Raw genomic sequence first — 27,903 nt, forward strand, 5'->3', positions numbered from 1 at the left:
AAAGTATTTTCCAACCTTTTCTAAAGAGCTCAAGGTGCCCTAAAAGTTTAATTATGCAGGGAAGACACATTTCAAGGTTTGCTTCTTCCAAGTTCCATTGCCGCAGTGGGTTTTGTATAGGGCAACCTGAGATGCCAAACATGAGAGCTGCATCCCATGGGTGATGCCCACAACAGCAGCACAAGTGACTGTAATCACAGTTGTGCTTCCTTGGGCCAGACGAAACTGGTGTTGGATAATCCCAAACTGCCTTTTCACTACCACATCAAAACCAATGGATAATCCTGTGGAGTTAAAAGGTGGTGCTAGACACTTAAAGAGATGATAAAAAATGCATTCAAAAAGAAGCAGCATTCAGATGAACAACTCATGATTATTAGGTGTCGGTCCATCAATTCAGCATTAGAAGCACAAATGAAGCCCAGATATTCAGGGTAGAGCAGCATCAGTGGTGGTTACACCAAGTTAGAAATGTTTTAATGTCAACTTATTAGAAATGAAGTGTTCTGCACCCATTTCTTTGACTTGTTAGAATGAATAGCAAAATGAATTCAAGTTCTATAAAGAACACAGTAATCATTTATAAGACAACAACTTCAGAATCATTAGGTAGATTCAAGGTACGTCTTTGTTAACCCTTTTCACACTCACACCATGGGAGGAAACATGAAGGGAAGCTTCTAAACTCTGGATATGCAAAGAGTGCAGGTTAATGAGAACCCTCACTCTGTGATGAGACAGACTAAAAGTTGCACGCTGTCATGTTTTGTGTGTGAGCTTTTTGGACTCAGTTCTCAAGACAATAAAACACTACATATTAAGAAGCTTCATAACACAGTAATAGTCTCACACTTTTCATAAATTCCTCCGTACCAATAGCAAATGCACTTTTTCTAGAGTTACACTTAGTAATGGCAGACAAACCATTTGAGAAGTAGTAGCTCTGGCTTTCTGTCCAGCACTAAATAGATTACATGACATTAAGGAATGGACTACATCCCCAAGAACTATAAATTCAAGTCCTAAACCAACAAAGTATGTCAATATTTCCTTTAGGAATGGGAGTCACTAAATTGATCTTCACTGCGCTGCTGGTTGGTGTTCGCTCATTCAGTATTTTGAAATCATCAAGATAAAACATCCAAAGAATGACACAGTAACTGAGTAAGACCCAAGTGAATATAATCCACTGCTTCTTGTAAAACCAAGGAATTACTGAAAACTTTTATATACTTCTGGCATTGCCTCTGCAAGATAAAAGCTCTTTTATGCTTCTGACACCTGATGGGGCTGTAAAATAAATTAGAAGTGATGTTACATCACTTCAGAAGAAAATCCAACCAACTTCTAACCTTCCATAAGCTGCAGAAATTGTTTAAAATCTAAAGCAAACTATCCCAGACGCAAATAATTTTCTTTTCTAATTGCTTGGAACACTACTGCTCCTTAAAAACCCCCTCTAACAAAATACTTCTTTACAGTGCTCTAATTCTGTAAGTGTTACAACTCATGAGTTTCTTATGTTTCTCAAAGTGCTCATGCATTCATGATAAAAACAGTTTTGGAAAAAAACAACAAAACCAACATCTGAAGAGGGGAAAAAAAGGTTTTGCACGTTTTTCTCATCAGGTTGGATTGCAGTTTTCTATTAAAGTTATTCCAAGAAAGAAATGATTCACACTCTCCAAGTTTAAATGCTGAGAGATTTATGGTATCTTCCATCCTCACCCTGCCTGCTCCAATGAGCCTGCAAGCAATGGGAATTAAAAGCCACAGCAATGACAAGAACGTGAAGCCAATGCTTCCCAGCCTGCCCGGGAGAACATGTCGGATACTTGTGACCGTAAGCTTGCCTTTGTTTACTCTGTTGTGAAATACTTCATGTTCTGATCAGTTCTGTGGCTGAAAAAGGCAAAAGGCTTAATGAACAAAATCTGTTTTAGAGATAATACACAGACTGTTGTGAAGATAGTTCCGTGTAAACACTGATACACAAACACTACCCTAAAGATCCAAAAGATAAAAGCTGCCTGATGTTACTCTAAGAACAGCCTCATAGCAATAATTGACACCAAAAAAAAAGTGAAAACATTTAGCAACAGATTCATCTCTTCAAAAGGAAGAGATGAAAGCTGCAAGAACTCAATATTTATCATCTTCTCCGGCTGATGATACACAGACAGGCAGCACTCAAAGGGAAAAGGTGACAAGATAACACAGGTTGTTCTGCACACCTGGAATAGTTCATTTCTCCTAAATTAAAAGATCAGCTCAAGAGAAAAATTTAAGGGGCTGGAACAATCTGGCCCTGTGTGGTGGATGTGTGCTGAAACACTTGCTGAAGCATGGCTTCACCAGTCCTTTTGTTCCAACTAGCTGTGTACAGGCAGCAAGTATTTCACACCACCTTGCCCAGACTCCAGACCAGGGCAGCTCAGCTCAAAGTCCCTAACATCAAGTCCCATGTCCAAGTCAGACCTTAGAAACACCCTAAAAGATTTAAAGACCAAGATTAATGTAACATGAAATATTTACAGTCAACCTTGTGGTTATCAGGAAACCCTGTGGTTTAGTTAGGAAAATGCTCTCTGTAGCACTGCTGAAACCTGGGCTCCCCCAAAGTACTGTACCACCAAGGTGACAGGGCTTGCTCACATGTTTCTGACCTTGGCATTCATGATTTCCTCCCATAGCCCCTGTCTGCTTGAAATGTTTACTGGCACCCTCTTTCCTCCTGGAATCTGCATACATATCTTCTGCTACTGTGCACTGTGTCTGTCTGGGCCAACTCACACACAGCCACAGAATAACCTAGTGAGCCATCCCTGCCCCTTTTAACCATTCTCTCCCACTGCAGACCCACACAGTGTCATTCTCATAAGACAAAACCAAAAACATTATTAATGTTAGTCTCATCAGACCTTTCGGCCCAAGTCTTTCAGACACCACTTTCCATGCAGTTTAGGAACACTTGTTTGCATTTTCCTGATGGGCAAAATGTCAAAAGGTGATACTCAACACCGTTAAATTCTGCAATTTAACAGTACCCGACACAAATTGGTTTGCAAGGTTTTTAAAGGCTACTGAAAACTTCTGGATTAAAACAAATAGAAAAGAATGAACACTCACAGTGTATCTTTTTAAACACTTGGTTTGAACAAAACAATGAAAACCCCAGTTTCTTCCCTTAAATAAGATCTCCTCTAGTCATTATCAGGCCTACCAAATTCACACACTGACAATGGCACTCTGCTGCGCCTCAAGCCTCCCACTGTAATAATTATTCTGCAAGATCCCATCCTCTGTGGTAGCTCTGGCAAATGCAGGCCACACTGTGTCCGAATCCAGACAAGCTTTGTTTGTGTGGAGTTGGTTTTGATCAGGTTGACATGTACTAAATTTAACTCTGGTCTTTGTTCCACTGTGCTTTGGCAAAAGCTCCAGAAACAATGTCTGCAAACATAAAATGTCTAATAGTTTTGTGTTCCATTGGCTAATCTATATTTGCAGTCAAAACAGCAATCTCAATATTCTAGTGGGATCTCACCCCTTTGCTCTATTTGGCAATACCATTGAGTGGTTGATGGTCAGCTGGCGTCACAAAGACAAATAACAAGCACTTTTCACATCACTGTATTAAAGCCAAAACCTCCTCCTCTTTTCACTGCACTGGTGCGTTACCATTTTTTTAGGAACTACAGATACCAGTCCCTGATCTTTAATGCTGGTAACACAGAGGTAAAAGAAGTGTATGAAGTCAGAAACTTGAAGTCACTTTGGTACTGTCACCGTCCTAGGGCTTCCTATGTTTTGGTTATCTTGGGGCTGGGGTGCAGAATTTGCAGATTTACAATCAAGTCCATCAGTTATCTTTACCCATCAGCATCCTTAGGCTGATGAGTCAGACCATTTCACACATAGGAATCTCCTCCGCACTTCCTGACTATCCAGGACAGCTCAGCAGGGATAGCTACGTCTACACTGACATTACATGGATCCGACACTACATTGAAGTCTCTTCCTTGTCTCTCTTTTTATACTCAGCTGTACTACCTCTTCTAAAAGACACTACTCCAGACACTCAAACACAGCTCCCACTCCTCTCCTCCTGCACCTACTAGCCCAGGAACTGTCCAACCCAACACGAGTTACATACTGAGAAACCACAAACAGCAGTGCTCCTTCATTCCTCTGCCCTCACTCTTCCTTCTGCCTTCCTTCCTCCAGTCATTGCACTCCCCTCTTCTGCTCCCAGTCCTTCCCCAGTGCACAAACTGGCCCACAACCTGAATATTGCAGCTTCAAGCCACATGCCATCTTCTGCCTTCTCCATGGGGCCCCTTCCAGTACTAAAGCTCCACTGACCATAAGTCAGACTAACTCCAGCATATTATTTATTCCCTTTCCTCCCAGCTCAGTACACATCCAAATGTAGTGACTGTGCTGCTGAGACTCCAAAGTGATTTTTCTAGCCTATGAATACAGACAAGACACTGCAACAACCATGCATGCAGTCAATAAATACTTCTGGCAGGCCAAATTGTCCCCCTGGGCTGTCCATTGGCCACCACTCTTCCATGCTATCAAAACCATGCTGTAATTTTCAGCAGAGCACCTCTGGTGTTGAACTGAACTCAAACAATAGTCTGAGAAAACCATTTCTTTCAAAAAGGTTAAAATGTAAATAAAAATACAACCATGTTTTTTTATGGGCTGTTGTTATGACCCTTCTGTCCTTATGAGGAGGCAGAGCTGCTCCATTAAACTAAATAAAATATTTAAACATATTTCTGCTGGACTCCAGCTCCACTATTCCTAAAGTCTGTGGTTCCAGGTCTTGCCTCCTGTAGTACTGTGTGTTCCTCCCCATGCCAACAGCAGCAGAGGTATAGCCATACTCGGTACCACAAGACCGAGTGGTCTTCCTTTGATGGACAAATTCTACTGGTTTAAAAAGCATTTTGTGTCTGAGGCTCTTCCATATTTGCTATCAGAATCTGATCTCTCATCACCGAAGGATTTTTTTACTGTTTTGATTTCCTAAATCAAAAAAATGGTTCTTGAAACTTCGATTAGTCACAGGGTTTATTCCAATTTCAACCGTTTTCAGCACCTTCTGTGTTACAAGTTAAAAATGCATCTCTCTCCTGTATCTCAAATCTTACTGGACTGCAGCACTACTCCAATTCCTTCAACTCATTTTCAGAGATACCTTTCTCTTCCATAAATAAATTGTTAAGCGTCTCCAGTGTCAAAACTAGCTATTTTCCTTTTTGTTGCGCTTAATTCATCCTTATTTAAACTTTCCTGTATACCTAGAAAATTCCAACTCCAATGCGTATTTTACATCCTCTGCTCTCCATCACATGAGATTTTTTTAAAGACTTTATGTGCACATTTGTGTTGGTTTTGGCTATGCAAAATAATAACCTTCACAATCCTCTGCATGTATTTTGTCCTAAAATCTCAGCTTTTAAAGGAGCTGCTCCAACATTGCACCTTCCTAAAGAGAGTGTGATTACCTGGCACAATTGAGTGTTTTCCTCAAATACGTACTTTTAGAGCTGTCACACTGCCATAAAGAAAGGCTGTGGAGAAGGACTGACAATATAACATAACATGGAAAGGACGGATTTGTAATTAAAAATATTATATTGATTGTAGAACCCTGGAATGGTTTGGACTGGAAAGGACCTTAAAGTGCATCCACTAGGACATGTTGCTCCAAGCCCCATTCAACCTGGCCTTGAGCGCTGCCAGGGATGGGGCAGCTGGAGCTTCTCTGGGCACCCTGTGCCAGCGCCTCAGCAACAGCAGATTAAAGCCATTCCCCTTGTCCTGTCCCTACAGGCCCTTGTCCCAAGCCCCTCTCCAGGTTTCTTCTGATGCCTTTAGGCACTGGAGCTGCTCTAAGGTCTCCCCTTAAGGAGCCTTCTCTTCTCCAGGCTGAAAAAGCACAGCTCTCAGTCTGTTTTCATAGGAAGATGAGGAAAGCAGCCTCAAGCAACTCAGCTGAAATGACACTAATACAGGAATATCAAACCACCATGCAGCAAATGAGAAGAAAAAACCCACCAGTGGCACTTCCTTATATGTTCTGATCTCAAGTACCTCTCACACTCAAACACTGATTTTTACATGAAGTCATAATTGGAGATCACTTTTATGGTGGTGTGCCAGAACATCCTGCCTACACTGGGATAAAAGAGCTGGAAGCCTGACAGCAATCAAGCCGCTGAAGTTTTACCTGGCAATCACTATAGACCCCAAGGGACTGAGTTGCCCAAATACCTCCAAATTTGAGGAAGGCTGAGATCTTTGAAACCAGTTACACAAAAGTGGCATGAGCATACTTCAAAAGCATTAGCACACTATTTTCCTGAAGTTTCAGCATAAAGCACAACCAAGAAGGAATGTCAGGGCAGCCAGCAGCCAGGAAGGCAGCCTTTGATGGGGCTATGAGAACAGAGACCAGTGGAAACCAAAGCACAGCCAAAACAAGAAGATTTTTAAGGAGCCAGACTTATCCTGGAGCAGCTAAAAAGATGCCAAAGTTTATCCTGAGGGAGAAACACCCCCCTGATCAGACATATGGATGACTATTGTACATAAAATGCAGGAGCAGAGAAAGTCTACTTTGGGACCTAGCACGCTGATTCCAGAACACAAAAATAAGGCCTGTGCTTTTTTAAGGGGATGCACCTAATCCAACCGCATTAAAAAAATCATCTGGGACCTCCATTTCATTGAGTTCACTGTTCAGCTCTTCTATTTTTGAGGCTACAATGGAACATTCTAGCTCAAAAGACACATTCCATCTCTTCCATAATTTAAAACAGATATTTTAGAAGAAATTTTGACTAGTGACCTGTTAACATAGATGAAGATGGAGAACACTAACACAGAGAAATCTCAAGAAATTAAAGCGCTGACTACATTTAGCATCAAAACAAACCCAGCTATGCTGTGAACGTCTACATGACGACAAACTTCTTTGCTATCCAGATGACATAGGTGTAATTCATATCACTAAATTCTCTAATACTCATATACATATGTATGTGTGTGTGTGTGTGTATTACATATTTCCTACATATTTTCTACTGGGGGGAGCGCAATTTTCTTTGATCAGTAATGAGGGCTGGTCTCAACTATGATGAATCCACACCTCAGGTGAAGTTTCACAACAATGCTTGAAAAGCCTGGTTTGTGTGCTCAGAAAAATATCCCTGACACAATAATTTATGTTGCTGAGGAATACAGCTGTCTCGAGATACTCCAGAATCCCACTCTCTTGTTAACCTTGCCCTATAGCTCTTTTTTATTATTAGATTGTAAAACTTTGTCCACTGAAACAAAATATTTTTGTTCAACAACAGAGTCCCTTTAAAGCATGAACAGTGTTTCTGGGAAAGCCCACAGCTACCAAATTCTGCCTTTAAACTGTTCTTTTAATTCTTCACAGCATCTATGGGACAGACTTTTCCTTCTTAAAGTAGCTATCCTCAAAACAATTCTCTTTTTAGTTACAGACCTAAATCATTGTCCATAACAATTACAGATATGAAGAAAAAAGTGTAATTTTAAAGTCACTTTCTCTAAGAATGCATCACAAACTTGAGGCCACAGCATCATGCCGAGCACTGTCACAACTCACTCCTACAGTCTTCCAGGGTTTTAATTCAACTTCCCCAGCATCTGCAATTGAGCTATGCAGGCTACTCACTTGAGCAAACCTGCATGTGCACATATTCTTTGTTTCACAGGAATAAAGACCACATACATTAGTAATATTTAAACACAGATGACTCTTTTTAAACAGAAGCTCTTGCTGCTTATATAGCATGGCACGAATCCTTCCTTCCAGTAAGATGCTATCGGCAGATAGTGTCGCATGAGCTGTGAAATTTAATGGACCAGAAACCTAAATCCATCACAGCCACACACGGGGACAGCGATCACTATTATTACTCTGCAAGCTCATGCTCTTTAAAAAGATGGTTCTAAAGCAGACTGGGGGTTTTTTACTATTTTTTTAAATACAGATAATAATTTCGGCTTTTATTTTTTTACCTCACAAAAACATTTCGTTTTGCCACATTTTGGTCTGAATCGCACAAAATGAAGTTGATTTCCGAGTTTGGGCTGTTTTGGGGTGGTTTTTTTTCATGTTTTTACCCCCATATTTCTTTAGTACTTACGCTATTGTTTCTCTCACTGAAGCAAATACAGGAAGAACTTTCCAAATCAGGAAAGAGGAAATCTGGGGATTTGTTTAGCTTTTGGTTTTCGCACTTAATTGTGTTGAAAAAAGCACGGATTTTTATTTCAGTCAAACATGTAGAACAAATTTCTACTTTAATAGTAACTAGAGTAAAAGAGCAAAGAGATGACAAATCAATTTATCATCTTAATAGAATGCTTTACTTGAAATGGAAAATGCAATTCTCAACATATTCAACATTTGGAATTAATACGGCATTTGTATGAATTTAAAAAATAAAAATAAATGTCAGTTCTTGTACTGACATCAAGGTCTGACTAATGAAAACAAACCAATTAACCACAGCGGCTGAAGTCTGTGACTTTTAAATTTTTCTTCTTGATCATTGCAATGGCTGAGGGGAGCAGTTCGAGAGAGGACGCCTTCAGCACTGGAGTTAGGGGGGGATCAGCGTCCAGGAGCCTCAACTCAGAGCGAGGGAGCCTCAAGTCCTCGACAGGACCTGCCCAGGAGCCGGCAGCTCAGCTGAGGCGAGCAGGGACTCACATGGAGCCAGGAGCAGTGGCACCAGCCCTGAGTGGGTAAAAACCTGCCCAGGGAGCGCGGCGAACAGGGTGGGTTGAGGTAGTTTGCGGTGGATGGTGAGCACTCGCCGCATGAGAAGGGTCCGGTGTGGGAGCTCTGCTGGTGGTGGCCAGCGTAGGCACCCGGACAGAGCCGATGAGAGGGGAGGCTGCAGTGCAGAGCTCGGGGTGTAGAGAGTGCCTGCACTGGTCTGGTGACGGAGGGTGCACAATGGGCAGGGCTGCTCTCGGTGCTCCCTGGTGGAGGTCCTCCTGCAGCAGGGGCTGAGCTGCAGGATGCTGTTAATGGGCTGAAAGATGTCAGGGAAGCTGAGAGGAAGCAGGAATGCTTGCTCCTGGCCCAACCTGTGCAGGGGCCTCGAGCTTCACCTCTACCTCATGAAGGAAAGAAGGAGGCCGTTAACCCGGGAAGCTGGGAATTAGTGACAAAAAAAAAACAACAAAAAAGGGAGGAAAAGGACAATTAAAAGCAAGGGGCTTCCTCCTAAATCTGGTGGGATGTCCCCACGCAGAACCGCTTTGCTGTCCTGCAGGGGGCTAACGAGCAAACACCCTCGCACCATGAACAGAACAGCCGGCTGGTGCACTGCTAAAGGAGATCTCTACTGGTGCTGCCAGGAAAAAGCAGCGGGTCGTAGTGGTAGGGGACTCTGCTTTGAAAGGCACAGAGGCACCCATCTGCCGGCCTGGCCCAGTCTCAAGGGAGGTGTGTTGCCGACCAGGGGTACGGATCAGGGATGTGGCAGAGAGGCTGCCTGCTCTAGTAAGTCCCACGGACTATTACCCACTCCTGGTGATCCATGTGGGTGCTAGGGATACAGACAGCAGTAGCCCGGGGAACATGAAGAAGGACTACAGAGCCCTGGGAGAGGTGGTTAGGGGCTCTGGAGCTCAGGCTGTCTTTTCATCAATTCTCCAGGATACACGGGAGGACCTTAAAAAGCCCAGGAGGATTGGGCAGGTTAACAAATGGTTAGAACAGCGGTGCCACAGTCAAGGATTTGGGTATTTAGAACACGGGACTCAATCTGGGAGGCCAGGTCTACTGGGGGCTGGTGGAGAGTCGCACAGCAGTTTTGGTAGGAGTCTTGCCAGGCTGGTCAAGGATGCTTTAAACTAGATGTGTTGGGGAGGGGGGCATCATTCCATCCCAGCACTCCCAGTCAGCTGCCAGCACCTATAATAAATGCTCGGGGCAATGTAGAGATATCCCAGCCGCTCCAGCCAATGAGCCGGCTTCAGTTGGAGCTCGGCTCAGATGCCTCTATACAAACACCCATAGCATGGGGAACAAACAAGAGGAATTAGAGATGATTGCACGTCTACGGGGGTATGATGTAATGGGCATCACAGAAACGTGGTGGGATGGCTCCTATGACTGGAGTGTTGGAATGGAAGGTTACAGGCTCTTTAGAAAAGACAGGCCTGGCAGGCGGGGAGGGGGAGTTGCCCTTGATGTTAGGGATGGGCTGGAGAGTATGGAACTCTGTCTGGGGACAGGTGAGCAGTCCACAGAGAGTTTGTGGGTCAGGGTTAAAGGGAGAACAGCGATGGGAGACATTACTGTGGGGATCTGTTACAGACTGCCTGACCAAGAGGAACCTGTGGACGAAGCACTTTATAGACAGATAGCAACAGCCTCACGCTCACAGGCTCTAGTTCTCATGGGGGACTTCAACCACCCTGACATCTGTTGGAGGGATGGTACAGCCCAGCACAAGCAATCCAGGAGGTTCCTCAATTGTGTGGAAGACAACTTCCTTCTGCAAGTAACAGAGGAGCCGACAAGGAGAGGTGCCATGCTTGACCTCGTGCTCACCAACAGGGAAGGGCTCGTTGGAAATGTGACTCTCCAGGGCAGCCTTGGATGCAGCCATCACGAGATGGTCCAATCTGAGATCCTCAGGACAGTGAGGAGAGCGTGCAGCAAGCTCACTGCCCTGGACCTCAAGAGAGCAGACTTTGGCCTCTTCAGGAACCTGCCCAGTAAGGTTCCATGGGATACAGCCCTAGAGGGCAGGGGGGCCCAAGACTGTTGGATGATATTCAAGGATCACCTGCTCCAAGCTCAGGAGTGTTGTGTCCCAACTAGAAGGGAGTGCAGCAGGAGAGCCAGGAGACCTCCTTGGGTGGATAAGGAGCTGCTGAGGAAACTTAGAGGAAAAAAAGAGGCTTATAAAAGGTGGAAGCAGGAACAGGCGGCCTGGGAAGAGTACAGGGCTGTTGTCCGGGAAGCTAGGGACCAAGTTAGGAAAGCTAAGGCCCAGTTAGAATTAAACTTGGCTAGGGATGTTAAGGGTAACAGAAGGGGATTCTATAGGTACGTAGCGAATACAGACAGACTAGGGACAACGTCGGCCCCCTCAGGAAGCTCTCGGGAGAACTGGCTGCCCTGGATTTGGAGAAGGCTGAAGCTCCGAATGTCTTCCTTGCCTCAATCTTCACTGGCAAATGCTCTGACTGCACCACCCAAGTCTTGGAAGGCAGAGGCAGGGACTGTGAGAATGAAGACCTTGTGCCCCCTGTAGGAGAGGATCTGGTTCGAGACCATCTTAAAAACCTAAACGTGCACAAGTCCATGGGACCTGATGAGATCCATCCACGGGTCCTGAAGGAGCTGGCAAATGAAGTTGCTGAGCCCCTGCCCATCATATTTGAGAAATCATGGCAGTCAGGTGAAGTTCCCAATGACTGGAAAAAGGGAAATATAACCCCCACTTTCAAAAAGGGGAAAATGGATGACCCGGGGAATTACAGACCAGTCAGTCTCACCTCTGTGCCTGGCAACATCTTGGAGCAGATTCTCCTGGAAGGCATGCTAAGGCACATGAAAATCAACAAGGTGCTTGGTGACAGCCAGCATGGCTTCACTAAGGGGAAATCCTGCCTGACCAATCTGGTGGCCTTCTATGATGGGGCTACAGAACCGATGGACAGTGGTAGAGCAGCTGATGTCATCTACCTGGACTTGCGCAAAGCGTTCGACACTGTCCCACACGACATCCTTGTCTCTGAACTGGAGAGACATCAATTTGATGGATGGACCACTCGGTGGATAAAGAACTGGCTGGATGGCCGCACACAAAGAGTTGTGGTCAATGGCTCAATGTCCGGCTGGAGACCAGTAACAAGTGGTGTCCTTCAGGGATCGGGGTTGGGACCGGTCTTGTTTAACATCTTCATCGCTGACATGGACAGTGGGATTGAGCGCGCCCTCAGCAAGTTTGCCGATGACACCAAGCTGTGTGGTTTGGTTGATACCCTGGAGGGAAGGAGGGACCAGGAGGGCCATCCAGAGGGACCTTGACACACTTGTGAGGTGGGCTGATGCCAACCTCATGGAGTTTAACCATGCCAAGTGCAAGGTCCTACACCTGGGTGGGAGCAATCCCAGGCACAGCTACAGGTTGGGCAGAGAAGAGATTCAGAGCAGCCCTGTGGAGAAGGACTTGGGGGTGTTGGTTGATGAGAAAATGAACGTGAGCCGGCTCCAGTGTGCACTTGCAGCCCAGAAAGCAACCGTATCCTGGGCTGCATCAAAAGGAGCGTGACCAGCAGGTCAAAAGAGGTGATCCTGCCCCTCTACTCTGCTCTTGTGAGACCTCACCTGAAGCATTGTATGCAGTTCCGGTGTCCTCAACATAAAAAGGACATGGAACTGTTGGAACAAGTCCAGAGGAGGCCACGAGGATGATCAGGGGACTGGAGCACCTCCCGTATGAAGACAGGCTGAGAAAGTTGGGGCTGTTCAGCCTGGAGAAGAGAAGGGTGCGTGGAGACCTCAGAGCAGCTGAAGGGGGCCTATAGGGATGCTGGGGAGGGACTCTTCATTAGGGACTGTAGTGATAGGACAAGGGGTAACGGGTTAAAACTTAAACAGGGGAAGTTTAGATTGAATATAAAGAGGAAATTCTTTCCTGTGAGGGTGGTGAGGCACTGGAATGGGTTGCACAGGGAGGTTGTGAATGCTCCATCCCTGGCAGTGCTCAAGACCAGGTTGGACAGAGCCTTGGGTGATATGGTTTAGTGTGAGGTGTCCCTGCCCATGGCAGGGGGGTTGGAACTGGATGATCTTAAGGGTCCTTTCCAACCCTAACTGTTCTATGATTCTATGATCATTAGGGTTTGTAAAAGCTCGCAATAAGGGCTGCTGGATGCCACATGCTCTTAAAGGATCGGAGCTGTGGGAAATCACCTTGTTAGTTGTGTTTCCCTGGTTTAAGCATAACAGATTTGAAGAGGGGATAACTGAAATAGCATTGATTTTCTTTACGAATTCTTACTTCCCTTTTCTACAGTTATGCATTAGTCCACAGTTAAACTGATGTGAGTTTTTCGTTACAGGAAATTCTGAAGAGGAACAAAATACTACAGATTTGTCTGTAAATATCAGTTAAAGAAAGAAACAATGATGAAAGCAAAATCTCTCTCAGTATTGACAAAGTCTGAGAAGCATGATTCCACTGTTACAATTTTTCATTTTATATAGATTTTTAGAGGCTGAAAGGAAAAGTTATCTACTTAGAAACTGGCCGACATAATCTTAAAAGTCTTCTCCAATCTATCTGATTCTATGATTCTATACTTGATGTTTCAAACGGGTTAAAAAAAACCAAAACAAACAACCTGTAAAACAAAATAAATACTTATGAAACAACCTGGCTTAGTCTGACACAATGGAATAGGAATGAGATTAAAACCCTGCTAAAAGCATGGAATGCTGGTACTTCACTGTGGAAGACACTGGCTTCCCACACCACCACCCATCAGCCTTGACCAGAGCTAATGAAGCAGCAACTTCGCTAATGGCTCACTGTAGCTTGATTGCGCATTGAGAAATGCTCCAGGAAACAAGAGACCGACATTAACACACTCCTGCTGCTGGCAGTGAGATCAAGAGCAGGAATGGTGTCCACTCGGTCAGCTCTTTTGCAACATTCTAGGAATTCTTTCATTCCTCTGACTCTGAGCTCTGCTGCAAGTTTTCATTAGAGCTTTGCAGAAAATCAAGTGATACGGAATTACTGTACAATAAGGACAGTTAAAATCTAGGGCTATTTAACTGTGGCTTCTAGTAGTGTTGCAGGTAGTAAATGTGTTGTGATACTATTAAGAAGAAAAAGATATGCCCACAGAAAAAGAGGGCCCACTTCTGATTTCAGATGTGTTCACTTTGTAAAGGTGCCATTCACTTTTCATTAACCAAGTCTCAATCTATACTGTCACCAGTCAGATAAAATTCTACTCTTCTAAAGGTGACAGATTGCTGAAAAAAATACAAAATCAAGTTTGGCAGCAGTCCCCAGTAATAATGAAAACGACACTATTCAATGCATGGAAAACTAAACCATCTGTGTATCTTGAATAAAGTAACTCCAGAAAGTCCCAGATAGTGGTATGCCAAGATTTCTATTCTTCAAATAGAAAGTGAACCAAATTCACTTTTCACAAAGGAAAGGAGCATTTCTGATTAAGGCATTTACAAGCGTACCTAGTAAATGTTCTTATATAACGGTATTTTCTAAAACAACAGAAGAAAAACCTCCCTGAACAGTTTCCTCTAACCCATTTCTAGGTCGATCATTCAGAACCCTGGATTTTTTCAACTACTATTTATCTATTCCAGACAACAATCACAAACCCAGATTTCCACCTTAATTTGGAAAGTCTCCATGGAAGAGGTAGCATCTATTCCCTATGATTGGGGTTTTTAAGCATATACTGACATGAATGCCCATGAAATACAGTCAGGAAACACAAGTGATCTTTGTTGTCAAGAGTTTAGTGTTGGACTAAATGGACTCCAAATAGTGGTAAAACTGCTAGCATAGCCTGGAAAAGAGTTAGGCCAATTACAAATGTTTTTGACAGCTCCACTCCCATTGCGCAAGTCTAAGTCACATTATGTTTAATTCAGAACAGATGATTCACTGATCACTCCTTTCTTCAGGTTTTGGATAGTGTCTCTCTAACGTATCACCAGTGACAAAAATAAACACCAAAAAGTAAATTCATTCGGTAATTTACCACACGCCTTCGAGGATCAGCATCCTGTTCTCTGGTATTGCATATGTATCACAGCAGTCATTACTTCAGGAGCAGTCATTAACATAGAATTACTTACACTCTGGGTTCACACCAAAATGAAGCCCATTAGCACATGCTGTCATACACAGAGAATATCATACGTCAGCATTTTATCTTCAACTACTGCCTTTAGGCATAGCTCCGTATGCAGCACTGGAACACGTTCTCTTTTCTGTATGCTTACAATTCATTTTACCACTTGACAAAGTCTTACCTTGCAGGAAAACATGATCCCACCAAAGTCAACACGAGAAGTCACTGTGCCACTGCTGGAACAATGCCATTCATTTCTCAGAGCACTGGTTTTGGTTTGGTCTTTCTTACAGCTTTCTACTCTCTACACGGACATCTCCTTTCTCCACACTTACAACATAAACGATGTCCTACCATGAACTGCATCTTCCCACTGTTATTTATGCAAAATGCTGTAATACCTACTCTCTGCTGAAAGAAAAACTAAAACCACCCAAAATCTCACAACACAGCTCTGGAATTTAGAAGTACTGATCAGTATTTTTTCATTGCTACCTGCTATGTCTACTTACGTACTGCCACCACTGACATTCTGCCTCTGACAGGACCTGATGCATTACAGCAATTTCTGCAACCCTCCATGCCTTTACCAGTGATACCCATGAAGTGGCTGAGTTCCACACTGTTAGTACCAACTCAGAAATAAAACAGAGCAAGACTTGGAAACCATACACAAGGTAAGTGTAAGATGGACTGATCTGCTGATGGTGGTACTTCTCTATCATTACTGTGAGACTGAGGTACCCCATTTTCAGGGTGATCATAAGCCACCAAAACAAAACAGTTAACCAGAAAAATCCCACTAACATGATAAATAACTTAATTCTATCACATCCTCCTGGTGAACTCTATAACACTTCTGCTGTTTTAAAACAAATATTTAGCAACATTCCAGAAGCATGGAATTACATGTTTCAGGAATAAAAATAGCTGTGACAACAGAAAACAAAACAAAACAAAAACAAACCCAACCAAAAAAACCCCAGCAACTTATAAAACAGATTCATTCACAGCTCAAGCCCAAAGTTTCTATCAAAGAAAAGGAGTATCTGTGTGTAAAGCAGTACTGCTTTTTCCTTCCAGATCAGTAACGAACCGATAGCTCAAGCTGAATAATTGACAGAGCCAGTATACAACCATTAATCCCTGCAGACTGGATCAAATAAAATGAAGCAAGCTTATACTTTAAAGTATTTATTCCACAAAGAAGAATTTTGTTCACAGAACACTAAAGAAATGGCTAAGGCAAGCCACAGTGGATGATTTTCCAAACATAGCTTCCAAGTGTTACTCACAGTAATACATAGATGTACTTCAAATAAACTAAGTATGTCTCAGCTAATTAAAACAGCATCTGAGATCAGAAATGAAAACTGTGCTGTTGATGTGGGATTTCAACATCTGAAATAAGCAACAAAGTGGTCATCTTGTGGCTTTTCTCAGTGTATGCTCTTGAAATAGAAACACAGATTAACTATTAAAAAATACACTGAACTATATGGTATCCTCCAAGGTTTGTTCTGGTCAGCATACACATCACAGCATCAGGCTTTTGATCATCCTTCTTCAATTTCTTATTCACTTAGCTAGTCTCAAATATTTTAAGGATTCTGGAAAAGTGAACTGGCAATACATTTGAACTATGCGAAGGATTAAATACGTGAATAACAGACATAAAAATCAACTGGTCAAATCTCACTATGTTTAACGTTATCTTGTTAAAGCTCTGAGAACTCTGTGTAAATCAGTTTTTTCTCCCAGAAAGATAAGCTCATTCTGCGTTTGCAGTCAAGCCCTGTGGTTTAATTTTTAAAAGGCATAGCTTTTGCGACCAATTGCAATTGCAAAAAGCAATTACTTTAATGGAGAGGAGACAAAAAAGGGGAGTTGTTTCCCATCTCCACGTACTTAAGTTGGTCACAAAAGACTTCAGAAGTCATGACCACCGTTTGTGAAACACCACAAAAATCCCACTGATATTTAACCTCAGCAGATAATACAGACATCTGGAAACAGGTTTAAGTCATCAAGATTTACTGTTGTGCTTAACAGAGTGGAAAGATTAATTATGTTAATGGCCTGAACTCACTACTTCCCATTTAGTAACCTGACAACAGGCACACGTGCACACACTTTATTTTGTTTTTCAACAGGATGAAACAGGATCTCTCTGTTGAAGAGCTAAGCAATCATCAGGGTCTGCCAGCAGCAAGTAGTTGGTATCCAGCCAAGGATATCTGCATTATAATGAATCCAGTATCAACCCATCACTGGCACTGATGGGCCAACTGTACCAACCATTCCCCAAATCCTTCCTGGGTTGAAATCTGGGATGTGGGACAGTGATTTCTGAACACACACGATGTTAGAGGCATCCCCAATATTTATAATCACTGAGCACAGAAACTGTTAGAGCATATGAAGTGGAACAGTGATGGGATAAGGGCAAATCTGCAGCATAAAGACAAGGCTCATATCACATGATGAGAAAAATCATAACTGAAGAGCACTAAAAAAAATAAACAAAACAAAAAAGAAATGATTTCTCCAGATCAGCACAGCAAGATAGCTTTGTGGTGGCTGCTATTCTACAAGCAGAGATTTTTATTACCAAAATCTGTAATAAGAGACAGCTTAGACCTATGCCTTCTCTGAAGGTGGAGAAAATTGTTTTTCCTTATATTTAAAAGATTATCACTTCATATCTCATCTCTTCTTATTAAGTTTACAGCAATATTAAAACAAGATTTGGGTGAATAAAGAACATAATATACTCCAAAATAGAGAACATATTCTTTGGAGCATTATAAATGCTCCTGTCTGCTTGAATGGAATTTTAATGGAACAACCCACCCTCTTCGGAGAAAAATAAGAAAGAATGACAGAAAATATTATCCTTTTCCAAAATGTTCATTAAGCATTCTTGCTTTACAGCCACCACAGATCACTCTGTGTTCTCTTGTCACTAGGGACAGTATCAAAGGTATTATCTGTAAGTAATTAACAAATCACCTCTATTAATTTATTAATTCTTTCCACCAGCCAGAATATTTTTACAAATGGAAACAAGTGATGTGAAATAAAGGAAGAATCCTGAGAGATACCATTATTATAATAACGGCTGATTTTCACACATCTCTGTACATTTTACTACTTTTCATTAGCAAGCCAAAGAAAACCGATCCAGTTCGTGATGTGAGCAAGGTAACAGTGCAAGGCTCCACAGGCCAGTAACAGAGACACCGTGTTGAGACCTGGGGCTTCTGAGCAGAAGACCAAAATAGTTGTGTGACATAATGTCTAAATCTTGAGAAGTGCAAGGGAAAAACTCTGTGTTTAAAACACAGACATTATATTATGTGCTTACAGCCAAATATCTGCTGGAATTTACTGTTTGCTCCCAAAACAAATCTTTACCTGCGTCACTGAAACGAAGCATGAAGGCAGGGTCAAATATGAATCCTCTGTAATAAATGGGACTCTATTTCCTTATTGTCACACTATGCCAAAAGCTGAAGTGACAAAAAAAAAATGCCATAAACATGAGATTTTGCTACCGGAGACTTTGTCTACTTTGTCTTCAGCAGAGATTTTTTAATTCTGTTTAAATTTTCAGTGTATAAAGGTAGGCTGGGTCCCAAATCTGAAAAGACCAAAAAAGAAAAAGACAAAACACTGTGTGGCTGTTGGTGATGGCAATTAATGATAATTAGTAGATGGGGAAAAACTTAAAAGAAGTTGACTTGAAAGGCAACTGCAAGTTTTCTTACATGTTACCTCTTAGGTGTTATACTGAGATCCTGGAAGTGATAAAAGTATTAACACAATAAAATTAAAGGCATCACAATTACAGCTGCCTGAAGACAAGATTAAGGACTTCACATAAAAAGCAGAGCAGATGCAAACAAATAACAATCACAAAGCTACTAATGAGGAGTTCAAAAGAAAGTTCAGCATTTTCAAAGCAGTGCTATACACTGAAGATGCTTGCCTTTTTATCAGCTGGTAAAAATGGCTTTATAGGTCTCTTACCAGACCTATGCACCTGATGAGTGTTAGTGAACCTCAGTGGAGAGCAGAGGGCAGACATGCCCATGATCTCCAAAGTCCATATTTTAAACTGAAGATTAAGAACAATTGATGACCTTTGAGAGACTACAACATACAAATATCTACACTCCAAGCCTTAACTATGCTAAAATGACTTAATATTTGCTTTATCGCCAAAGCAGCAATTCCTTTCTTCCACTGCTGATAAATCCAGTTAAGCCTGTTTGTTTCTTACTTGTTTCCTTCCTTTCCCATCACGTAAAAACTATTTGGATACGTTTATCTGAAAAGCACCATGAAGTACTTTTTCCACCCTCTACTACATTTAGATGAAAACTTCACCATGCAGCAGATAAGTTCAGTTGTGCATTAAGGGCACAGATGTGTAATCGTTACTGGCTGTGCCATCCCAAACTTAAACAAAGATGTTGCTTCTTATTTCACCATGATATAAAGGCTGCTTTAGAACTGGGGGAAAAAAAAATGCAAAAATACTTGCTACTTCTGCAGAGTCTTTTAATCAGTCCCACCTTGAGGCCGATTAAAAGAAACCAAGTTAACCCAACATTCAGGAGCAGCAACCAGCAATGAAAGATCGTTTTCAATAGCTGGAGATAACAAAGAAAGTAAATTTACTTAAGATATTATTTTTTTCTTAGCAGCATGACATTTAGCTAGCTAATTTTAGGTAAGTATTGAAAAGGTTGGGAAATGGTGGCATTGCTACTTTATGCAAACGAACAAAACCCCCTTAAAACCAGAATGGTACATTTTCTGCTTATATTAGAGCAAGGACTCGTTTTGTCTTGTCTTTTCTTCCACTGCTTCACATACATTTAAATAACATATGGAAAAGAGGCGAGGCTTTAGAAGTCCCTGCTAAGCACTCTGAAAACTAGGTAATATTTATCCATCGTGATGAAGGAAAGTGCAATTTAGGAGGACTAAACTACTTCAAGTGAGTGCCGATGTATACCTGCTACATCTTGGAGTAGAAAATGTAGTAATAAACATGTCTTGGAGTGGAAAATGTAGAAATACTGATGGCAGTCTGGTATAACAATTTATATCTGAGAACGGGCCATCCTGCTGGAAAAGAAGTTTTTCCTCCTGACTCAGTTCAGGATACTGTGCTTGGTGATGTATCAGCCATGGAAATCACTGGGTTTCTCCAGAAAATAAAGCAGTATCTCCTAGCACAGAACAGTGAGGAAAGAAAACTGAATGCAGAGACTTTGTAAGTGAAACTTACGACCCACTAATGTCTGCCGGGATCTGATACCGCCTCTCTGCTGCAACAGAGTTTTTTACTGCCTTCACAGCAGCATGCACCATAAATGAACAAGAGGGAGACAGCACAATGGAAACAAAAACAAATCTCAGCAAGGTGAAGCAGAAGACTGGGAAAAGTATCAGCAATTAGGTTTCCTCTTTTGTACACTGCTCAAGGTTTGCCAGGGTCATCCTTTACACCCCTTTTAAACAAATCTTAGTTTAGGAAGATAATTATACCTTTAAGCAATTAAAAAAAAAGTTATTAAAACTACTGGACATGGTCAGGTTAACGCAACAAAACTCTTGCCAAAATTAAAAGAAAAAAAATAAAAGACTCCTGCCTTTTTTCTCTACCTTAAATCTAAAAAGAAAAAATAAAAAAAAATGTATTTTTTTAAACTACTATTAATCATTTGTTAAGTAACAGAAAATTAAAAAATTGTGCTAGTAAAATATTCAGCTTTTCCATTCTTCAAGGAAAACAAATTATTTTACATATTTTGAAATTTAAAGCCTTAAGAATAAAAATTGAAGCTATTTTCCAGTTACAATGGCTTTCATTATCTGGTAGAGTTTTTTGTGCTGATTAGGGAACTCAGACACCCAGTTCCTGGTTTCTGAAATCTTACATAATTAACAGGGACAGAAGTAAATCTAGACACAAAGAACCATTCCACATTCTCATTATTATTTAACGTGCACTCACTTTCAGGCTCTCCAAGAAGGATCCCCCATCTCAGTAGTACAGACATAGAAAGAAATGGTCCTGCCACCATAACTGCATCAGAAACGAAGCCTTAACGAACAATACTAAATCCCTAGATTTGCAACACAGGCGTTTCTCAGAACTGTTAACCCGTTTACAGAGCAAGGCCTGTTGACTTTCAGTGAGCTCCAAAACCACTCAGCATGTCCCCAAAAGTGCGTAAGTTCTGTATTAAAAACCATATGGCATATTCAATAAAATATCCAAATTAGTTCTGCATTCTGTAACCGCAAAGAAAGTCTTTTCCCACCAATCCCTCTTAAGTAGCGGTTCCCCTTCTGTCATTTTGTTCCTACTTTGTGATGTTTCATTGACTCCTGTTGAAGGATTGTCTTTTCCCTGAGTCTCCTCGTAGTCAAGTAGAAGAATCCTGTTGTTCTATCATCAAATACAACCACCTGGAGTAACCAATTAGCACAGATTTGTGTCAGGACTCTTACACAGAGCGATGACAACCAGGACCACTGGACATCAGCTGTTATCTACTGGACCATGTCTTGTCCTGCTCTACAGCCACAAAGTAGGTGCAAACCTTCTACAAATGCATTTAAATTCTGCAGTTAAGCTACATCTAATATAGTTTATTACAGATCCTTTTTAGTTACCCATCCTTAATAACACAAATGCTACTACTTTTCTTAGAACATTGATTTTTCTAGAGATATTTTGTACATCAAAGATGTTTTCATGATCACCTAAGTAGTAAGGTTTATTTCCCCAAGCTTTTTTAAATCCACACACATATGTATGTCTTAGCAAGCTTACCTGCTTTAAAATTAAATTTCTCAATTTTAATTTGCTAAAATACTTTCTCTTGCAAACTAAGTTTTCAGAACTAAAAATATGGTGTGTGTTTTTGATGATCTACTTTGAGGAACAGTCAAAGTGGGTAACATTTGTGGAATGCCAATTAAAAAGTGCAGGAAGGAATATCCTCAAAAAAAAAAAATTGGTGAAATGCTCACATTCAGGTATTTTTAGCAGTCTTTATCCATAAACATATTGTGCTTCTACATGAAATTTGCATAAAGCACACTTTGTTTTAAAACTATTCTCTTAATTTTTGCTCCTAAAAATACAGCAGACCTGTGAGACTTTAGTACAACCTATTAGTAAAGAACTATCAGTTAGAAATAATCCTTTATTTTTTGTCAAATCTATTCAAGCAGTTTTTAAGTTCCAGTTGAACTCTGCTGGGCTTCTAATTTTGTTGTTTTTCTTCTAACAATCCTGGCTATTTCTCCGTGCGTGTTATTCAAAGCAGAAAAACCCTTTTCAACTGATTACAGCGGCTGGCGCAGAAGTTACGGTTGTCTTCCTTTTCGCACACAAGCACACGCGCATGCACACAGCCCCCGTGTCAGCAATGCATGCACAAAGACTCACGCTGTGAACGTGTCTCTGTCCCCAAGGTACGACAGTTTACAAGGGTGATGTTGGAGCGGCACATTTATCGCACTTCAAATTTCCTCCTCACTTCTTCAACCTTTCGCGGAGAAAGTTGCTGACAATCATCTTACTACTACTGCCCTCTACTGCTTAGAAATCAGGGACAGGATAAGAACTCCTACACTGAAGTAATTCTTGACCGAGGAACTCGAATAAAGAATTTTTGTATTTTTAAATCTATAACTTTTTAATTAGTGGCATTGTAAGAAAATTAAGACCGGTGGAAGATGGTTCTTTCCTCTGCTTTGGATCACACATTATTATTGAGGTTGCTAATATTGACAGAAACTGCAGTGTTTATTCCAAAGGCTTACGAAAGGCAATTTAAATGAATATTCAGAAAATACATAAAGCCATTTCTTTCTCAATAAAATGACATCTGCAAAATGCATAAGCGAGCAAAGCTGAGTTCATATGCCAACACATTTTGTTTGTATAACTGAAAATCATGCTCGTGTCGTGGATTAAACTGGACCTTTAAAACACGAGGTGCACCCACTGAAAAGCAAGGTGTGAATATCTCACTAATGACTGGGGGGTAAACAGATACAAAAACCAGATGTTAACAGAGTTGGTTTAAGACCATCCCGTGTGTTTGTTAATAATTTCCTCCACAAGCCAATGTATTTTCATTTCAGTTTGATTCAGTCACAAGTAAGATTCACTGAATATTACATGAAATTACTAGAATAGGATTTTTTCCCCCCTTAACATTTGGAACTATTTCTCACCCTTTTCCATTCCTCCACGATTTAACAGCTTTCCCTTTGCTTCATACTCAGCAGAGCGCAGAAAGTGGGCAGATGTTTCAAACATAGGTGATGAGGTCACATCTCCTCCTGTGCTGCATTACAGGCTGTACTATGTGTATTGAAAACAGATCTGAATGAGACATCAGATTCATGCTCCTCTGGAGGACATTAAAGACAATGTCTCACTGATCTATTTCTCATACACGTCTATATTGTAACCCTTCAGGCCGAACGGCAGCTAGCTGCTACTAGGCAGCACTCAAGTCTGCCCTATTTTCACCATCACTACAGCAGTTTTCCAAGAATGTATTTTCCTATCATGGATTCATTTACTCTCATGCAATCATTACACATTACAACGATGCTTTTGTAAAGCTCACTTGGTGATCTACCCCAACAGCCCTGCATCTGAACTCTCTCAGACCCCAGAGCTGCCATAAAGCTCATAGCAGCAAGGTCAGAGTAGAGGTTCAGAAAAAGACAATGCAATCTCTGCTCCATACAAATACCTCATTAACCACCAGGAAAATGTTTTATTAATGTGATCCCCTCTCTCTACATATATGTAATTCTACAGCTATGGATGGGTCTCACCACACAACTGATTACAAACTTAATCTGCAAGAGACTATGACTACAGCTACGTAAGATGCCAAGTTCCTTATGTAGAAGAGCAACTCTGCATGTTTATTTGCACACAGAATTTGTTTTAATGCACACAGTAAGAAGACTGATTACTACAAAAGCAATTTTCACTAGTTCTTTGCTGCTAAACTACCGTACATACTGTTTGTTCTGGATTCTCCTGCTTCTTCTACTTACCTACAGATACTAAGTGAACTAAATGCTCCTACTCTTATCAATTTTTCATTCATGGAGCAGAACAAATTGCCAGCTCTCCAAGAATACATATAATCACATTTTAGATGTTAAAGTGCATTAACTTTTTAATTTAAGAACTAAAGCTATTAGTTGAAGACCATCTGTCTGGTGTCATTTTAATTAATTTCTAAATTGGAGAAACACTGGCTTGTGAGGACATACAAAATGGAATGTCCAAAATGCAGAATATCAAGGACTGTCAAACTACTGAAACTGTTCCACCTCGTTAAACCCCACCTATACTTTTGAACACTGTGGTACTATGTCAGCTTGTGCAGGACGCACATGGAATGCCTCCTGCGATAAGGAACATTTACGCTCAAAGGGTGAAAAGGATGGAATTAGGGAGAAAAGTAATCAGAGGAAAGACACACAAATTAGAAATCTTCTGGTAATCTTAAGTATAAAATGTAAGGTTGAAAAAGCCTCTGCTGGTCTGAGGCTTCAAGTGTTAGTTAACACAAATTCTAATTATTTTTGCAGTTTGGTATTTTTATTAAACATGCACCGAAATACGAGACTTTCAGCTAATAGAACACATGTGTAGGTAGAGAGCATTCTTTTTGGCATTATTTCATTAGTTCCACGAAGAATGATGCCAGAAAAACAAAATCTAAATTCAGTGCAACTACCTGGATAGACAATCCAAAAAGGGGAAAAAGAAGTTAAAATCAACAACTGGCAGCATTCTGCAGAAAAGATGGTATTTATTACTACTGTTACAAAGCTTAAAACATTTATTCACCTTGGAAATTTTATTGATAAAATTTCACAGTGAATTTATGCCATTTTATGCTTTAGTTCATATGAAGCTAACATATGCCTTGCATCCCCAGCTTTTGAAAACCTTTTACTTGTAATTCAGGTTGAAAGCGTGCATCAGGTGGCAGTACTAAGCCTCACCTGAATCGAGAGATTACCCAACATCTGTGAAGTGTACAGTAACAGATGGAGAACAGCAGCAAATGATGAATTTTCAAAGGGACTATTTGGTAGCCAAGCTAAAATCTATTACCATTAGTAGTCAGCTAAAAACATTTAGTAACAGAAGTGCCACATTATTCACTTATCAATATTCTTTAGTGTCCCTTGGCAGCATGTATTAGAGTTCAAAACATGGAAGAAAAAGCCACTCTCCTGAAAAGTAATGGACAGGTGGGAAAACTACAGAAGTCTCCCTGCTCACAGGTCATGTACAGATGATCGCAAGCTACTGGATTGTTATGACTTCCATTACCACTGAACCATATCATATGACAAGTTTTTGTGCTCTTATCCCACTGTAAGTGCCAAAGAAAATGTATTAGTTTCAACTTCCATTCTTAAACCACAAACATGGTTTAACTCACTTTTCCTTGCAATTTTTATGAGCTAATAGCTCAAAAAATGGTCGCTTAGCACAGATCAGCTGATGAGCAGGAAACAGCTGAGGCACGAGGCTTCCCTCTGCTCCTCTTGTTAACAGACACAGGGAGCTGTTGTAAGGAATCATGTGAGTGCTACTCATCCACTTCAGTGCAAAACAGGCCCACGTGGCTTAAAACTGCTGATGAAGGGTTCAAAATTAGCGCAGAATGGAGATGAAAATCCCCTAAATATTTTCTTCCTCCTATTTTTTTGCTCCACTGGAAAACAGTTGAGCAGCAAATACTTCTGGAGGAGCTTGAGGGTTCCTGGGGATTTGCAGAGATTCCAGCTGAAGTGTGACAATGCCTGCTGATGCTCAAGAGGCGGCAGTTACTTTTCTGCACCAAAACATAGCTTAGCGTGTGAAGAACAACTACGCCAGCACTTCACTGCTTGCTTTCATGGGAAGTTTAAAAGCAGGGCCCAGAGTACAGTTAGTTAAAAAACAGAAGATAGGATGCTGAAGTGATTTCCTCCATACACACGTGCAGACACAATCGCTTGGGTAGAAGCAAGATGTCAAGTATGACATACATATGCACAGTATGTATACAAATATGTACTATGTCATAGTACCAATGCCTTTCTATAGATAAAGTGATGTGGATTTCAACAACAACAAAAAGATTAAATCATGGTTTTCTTCCCTATCTTGTACTCTCACACACCTCAACACATACCATGTTCTATACAGATGCAGAGAAACGTGCACACACATTTACAAACATGTACTTGTAGAAAGTCTTTCTTCCAGAATAGCCTTACTCTACATGTGCTAATGTAGCTGCTCAGGCAACCAGCAAGACTCCACTTACAGACATTTAGAGTGTGGAAGGTTTTTACTCCTCTAGAGTTTACAGTTTCTTACCTCATGACTACTTTGGCATGAGAGTTAGCTGAATACCACTGTTATATGAAAGAATTTGCCTCCCCTACCTAAAACAGAGGGCTCAGGAAAACATAGTCATCCAAACATTTCACTTACAACCAGCAGGAACTCAAAACATCTTAAATAGAACCAAGCAATGCAGCTTAAGAAAGGTGAAATTTGGGGATCCTTGTTAGGAACAGATATTCCAAGGGGAAAAATTATGGTACTAGGCTATAATATTTTTTTAAAAGTAACTTAATCGCCATGTCAGAGTGGCACACCATCACCCAATATTAGTCTTTAAAGAAGGTATTTGGCCAGTAGTATTTCACAAAGCAGGAAAAAAGAACGGTAAGTACTCAAACAAAGGTTCTGACATGTCTCCAAAGGAAATGACCTTTCCTCGTGTCACTTCTGTAAAAGTATTCCTGATTAAAGTCTCAGTAAAGAATACTTAAAATGTTGGGGGTTTTATTTTTTTAATACAAATCATATTGCTTCCCTACATGAATACTGTATGTGGTCAAAAGTTCAGAGTACTGGTAGCTTCTCAAAGCCTTTGAGTTCAAGAACCTTTATGATGTGAGCCGCTTCACTTCAGGGCAATATTCACGTCCTAGCCATATGTCTCACAACTTATTAATATTCAACAGGAACAAAAAAAATTCAAAACACATTTATTCAAGTGGCCTGGCTAGAAAGCTTCTTACAGGAACATTTTCGTGCTGTGGATATTTTAATACAGCTCAACATTTACTAAAGTGTGACTGAGATCAAATGTTAGGAATTTTGCTGACACCTGACATGGAAATTCTGCTAATTTAATCGCTTACTGACTCATCACTCAAAGTAAAAGCTTCTTTTTCTTCCCTCATGTATGCATAAGCACCTAATAAAGCCATCTTATCAAAAAGAACTAAAGCAGATATGAAAGATCTGTTTCTCCCAAGACAGCCATATAATGAAAAAATATCTGCTTAAACCTCGGCAATAAATGTTCTTTGGTTAGCATGGACTGCAGCCCACATCTGGCCATAGTGACAGTTGGTAACAGAGAAAAGAACATACTGTACACAGTCTAAACAATCCAGTTAGTAGATTTGAGAGTGAAAAGGCCAAAGACAAGAAGGTATAAACTGCAGGGATAAAAGCATCTTACAGGAGTAATGAAATAAGCTTGAGCAAATACTTTGAGTCCATGGACAAAGTACTCAGCTTACGTGTTATCATTTTGCAAGTTGTTTATTAAAACAGAAAGACCAGAACAGACTTTGCTCTTTAAACCAGGCACAAATAATGTGAGATCATTCCAACTGCAACATTAATTTTAAAGACCAAAGTAAAATTATGCTTAAAACTGAGTTATGTTCCTACCTGCCCATCTTGACCCACATGAACTTGATGTATCTGCAGGTTTCCCTGTGAAATAAGAGCAGTGACAATTAAAATGACTTTGGAATTTTACAAGTTGGTCTGACCTGAAAAAGGCCTGTTTCTCATCTCATTATTAAACAACTTCAATA

At 41.0% G+C, this 27,903-nt stretch overlaps 1 protein-coding gene across 7 annotated transcripts in view; it reads right to left on the reverse strand.

Annotated features, from left to right (window-relative positions):
- The window catches only part of BANP (BTG3 associated nuclear protein), a 138,722-nt gene that overhangs the window by 41,447 nt on the left and 69,372 nt on the right, over positions 1-27,903 (reverse strand). For all 7 annotated transcript variants that reach the window (XM_062623711.1, XM_062623709.1, XM_062623710.1 and 4 more), the window contains one exon: positions 27,755-27,799. In XM_062623711.1, coding sequence (XP_062479695.1) covers positions 27,755-27,799 — 45 coding nt within the window. The remainder of the gene's footprint in view (positions 1-27,754; positions 27,800-27,903) is intronic.

This window comes from Pezoporus occidentalis, unplaced genomic scaffold (genome assembly GCF_034315485.1).
Source record: "Pezoporus occidentalis ecotype Australia unplaced genomic scaffold, CSIRO_AGI_Poc_V1 ctg258, whole genome shotgun sequence".
Classification (NCBI taxonomy): Eukaryota; Metazoa; Chordata; class Aves; order Psittaciformes; family Psittacidae; genus Pezoporus; species Pezoporus occidentalis.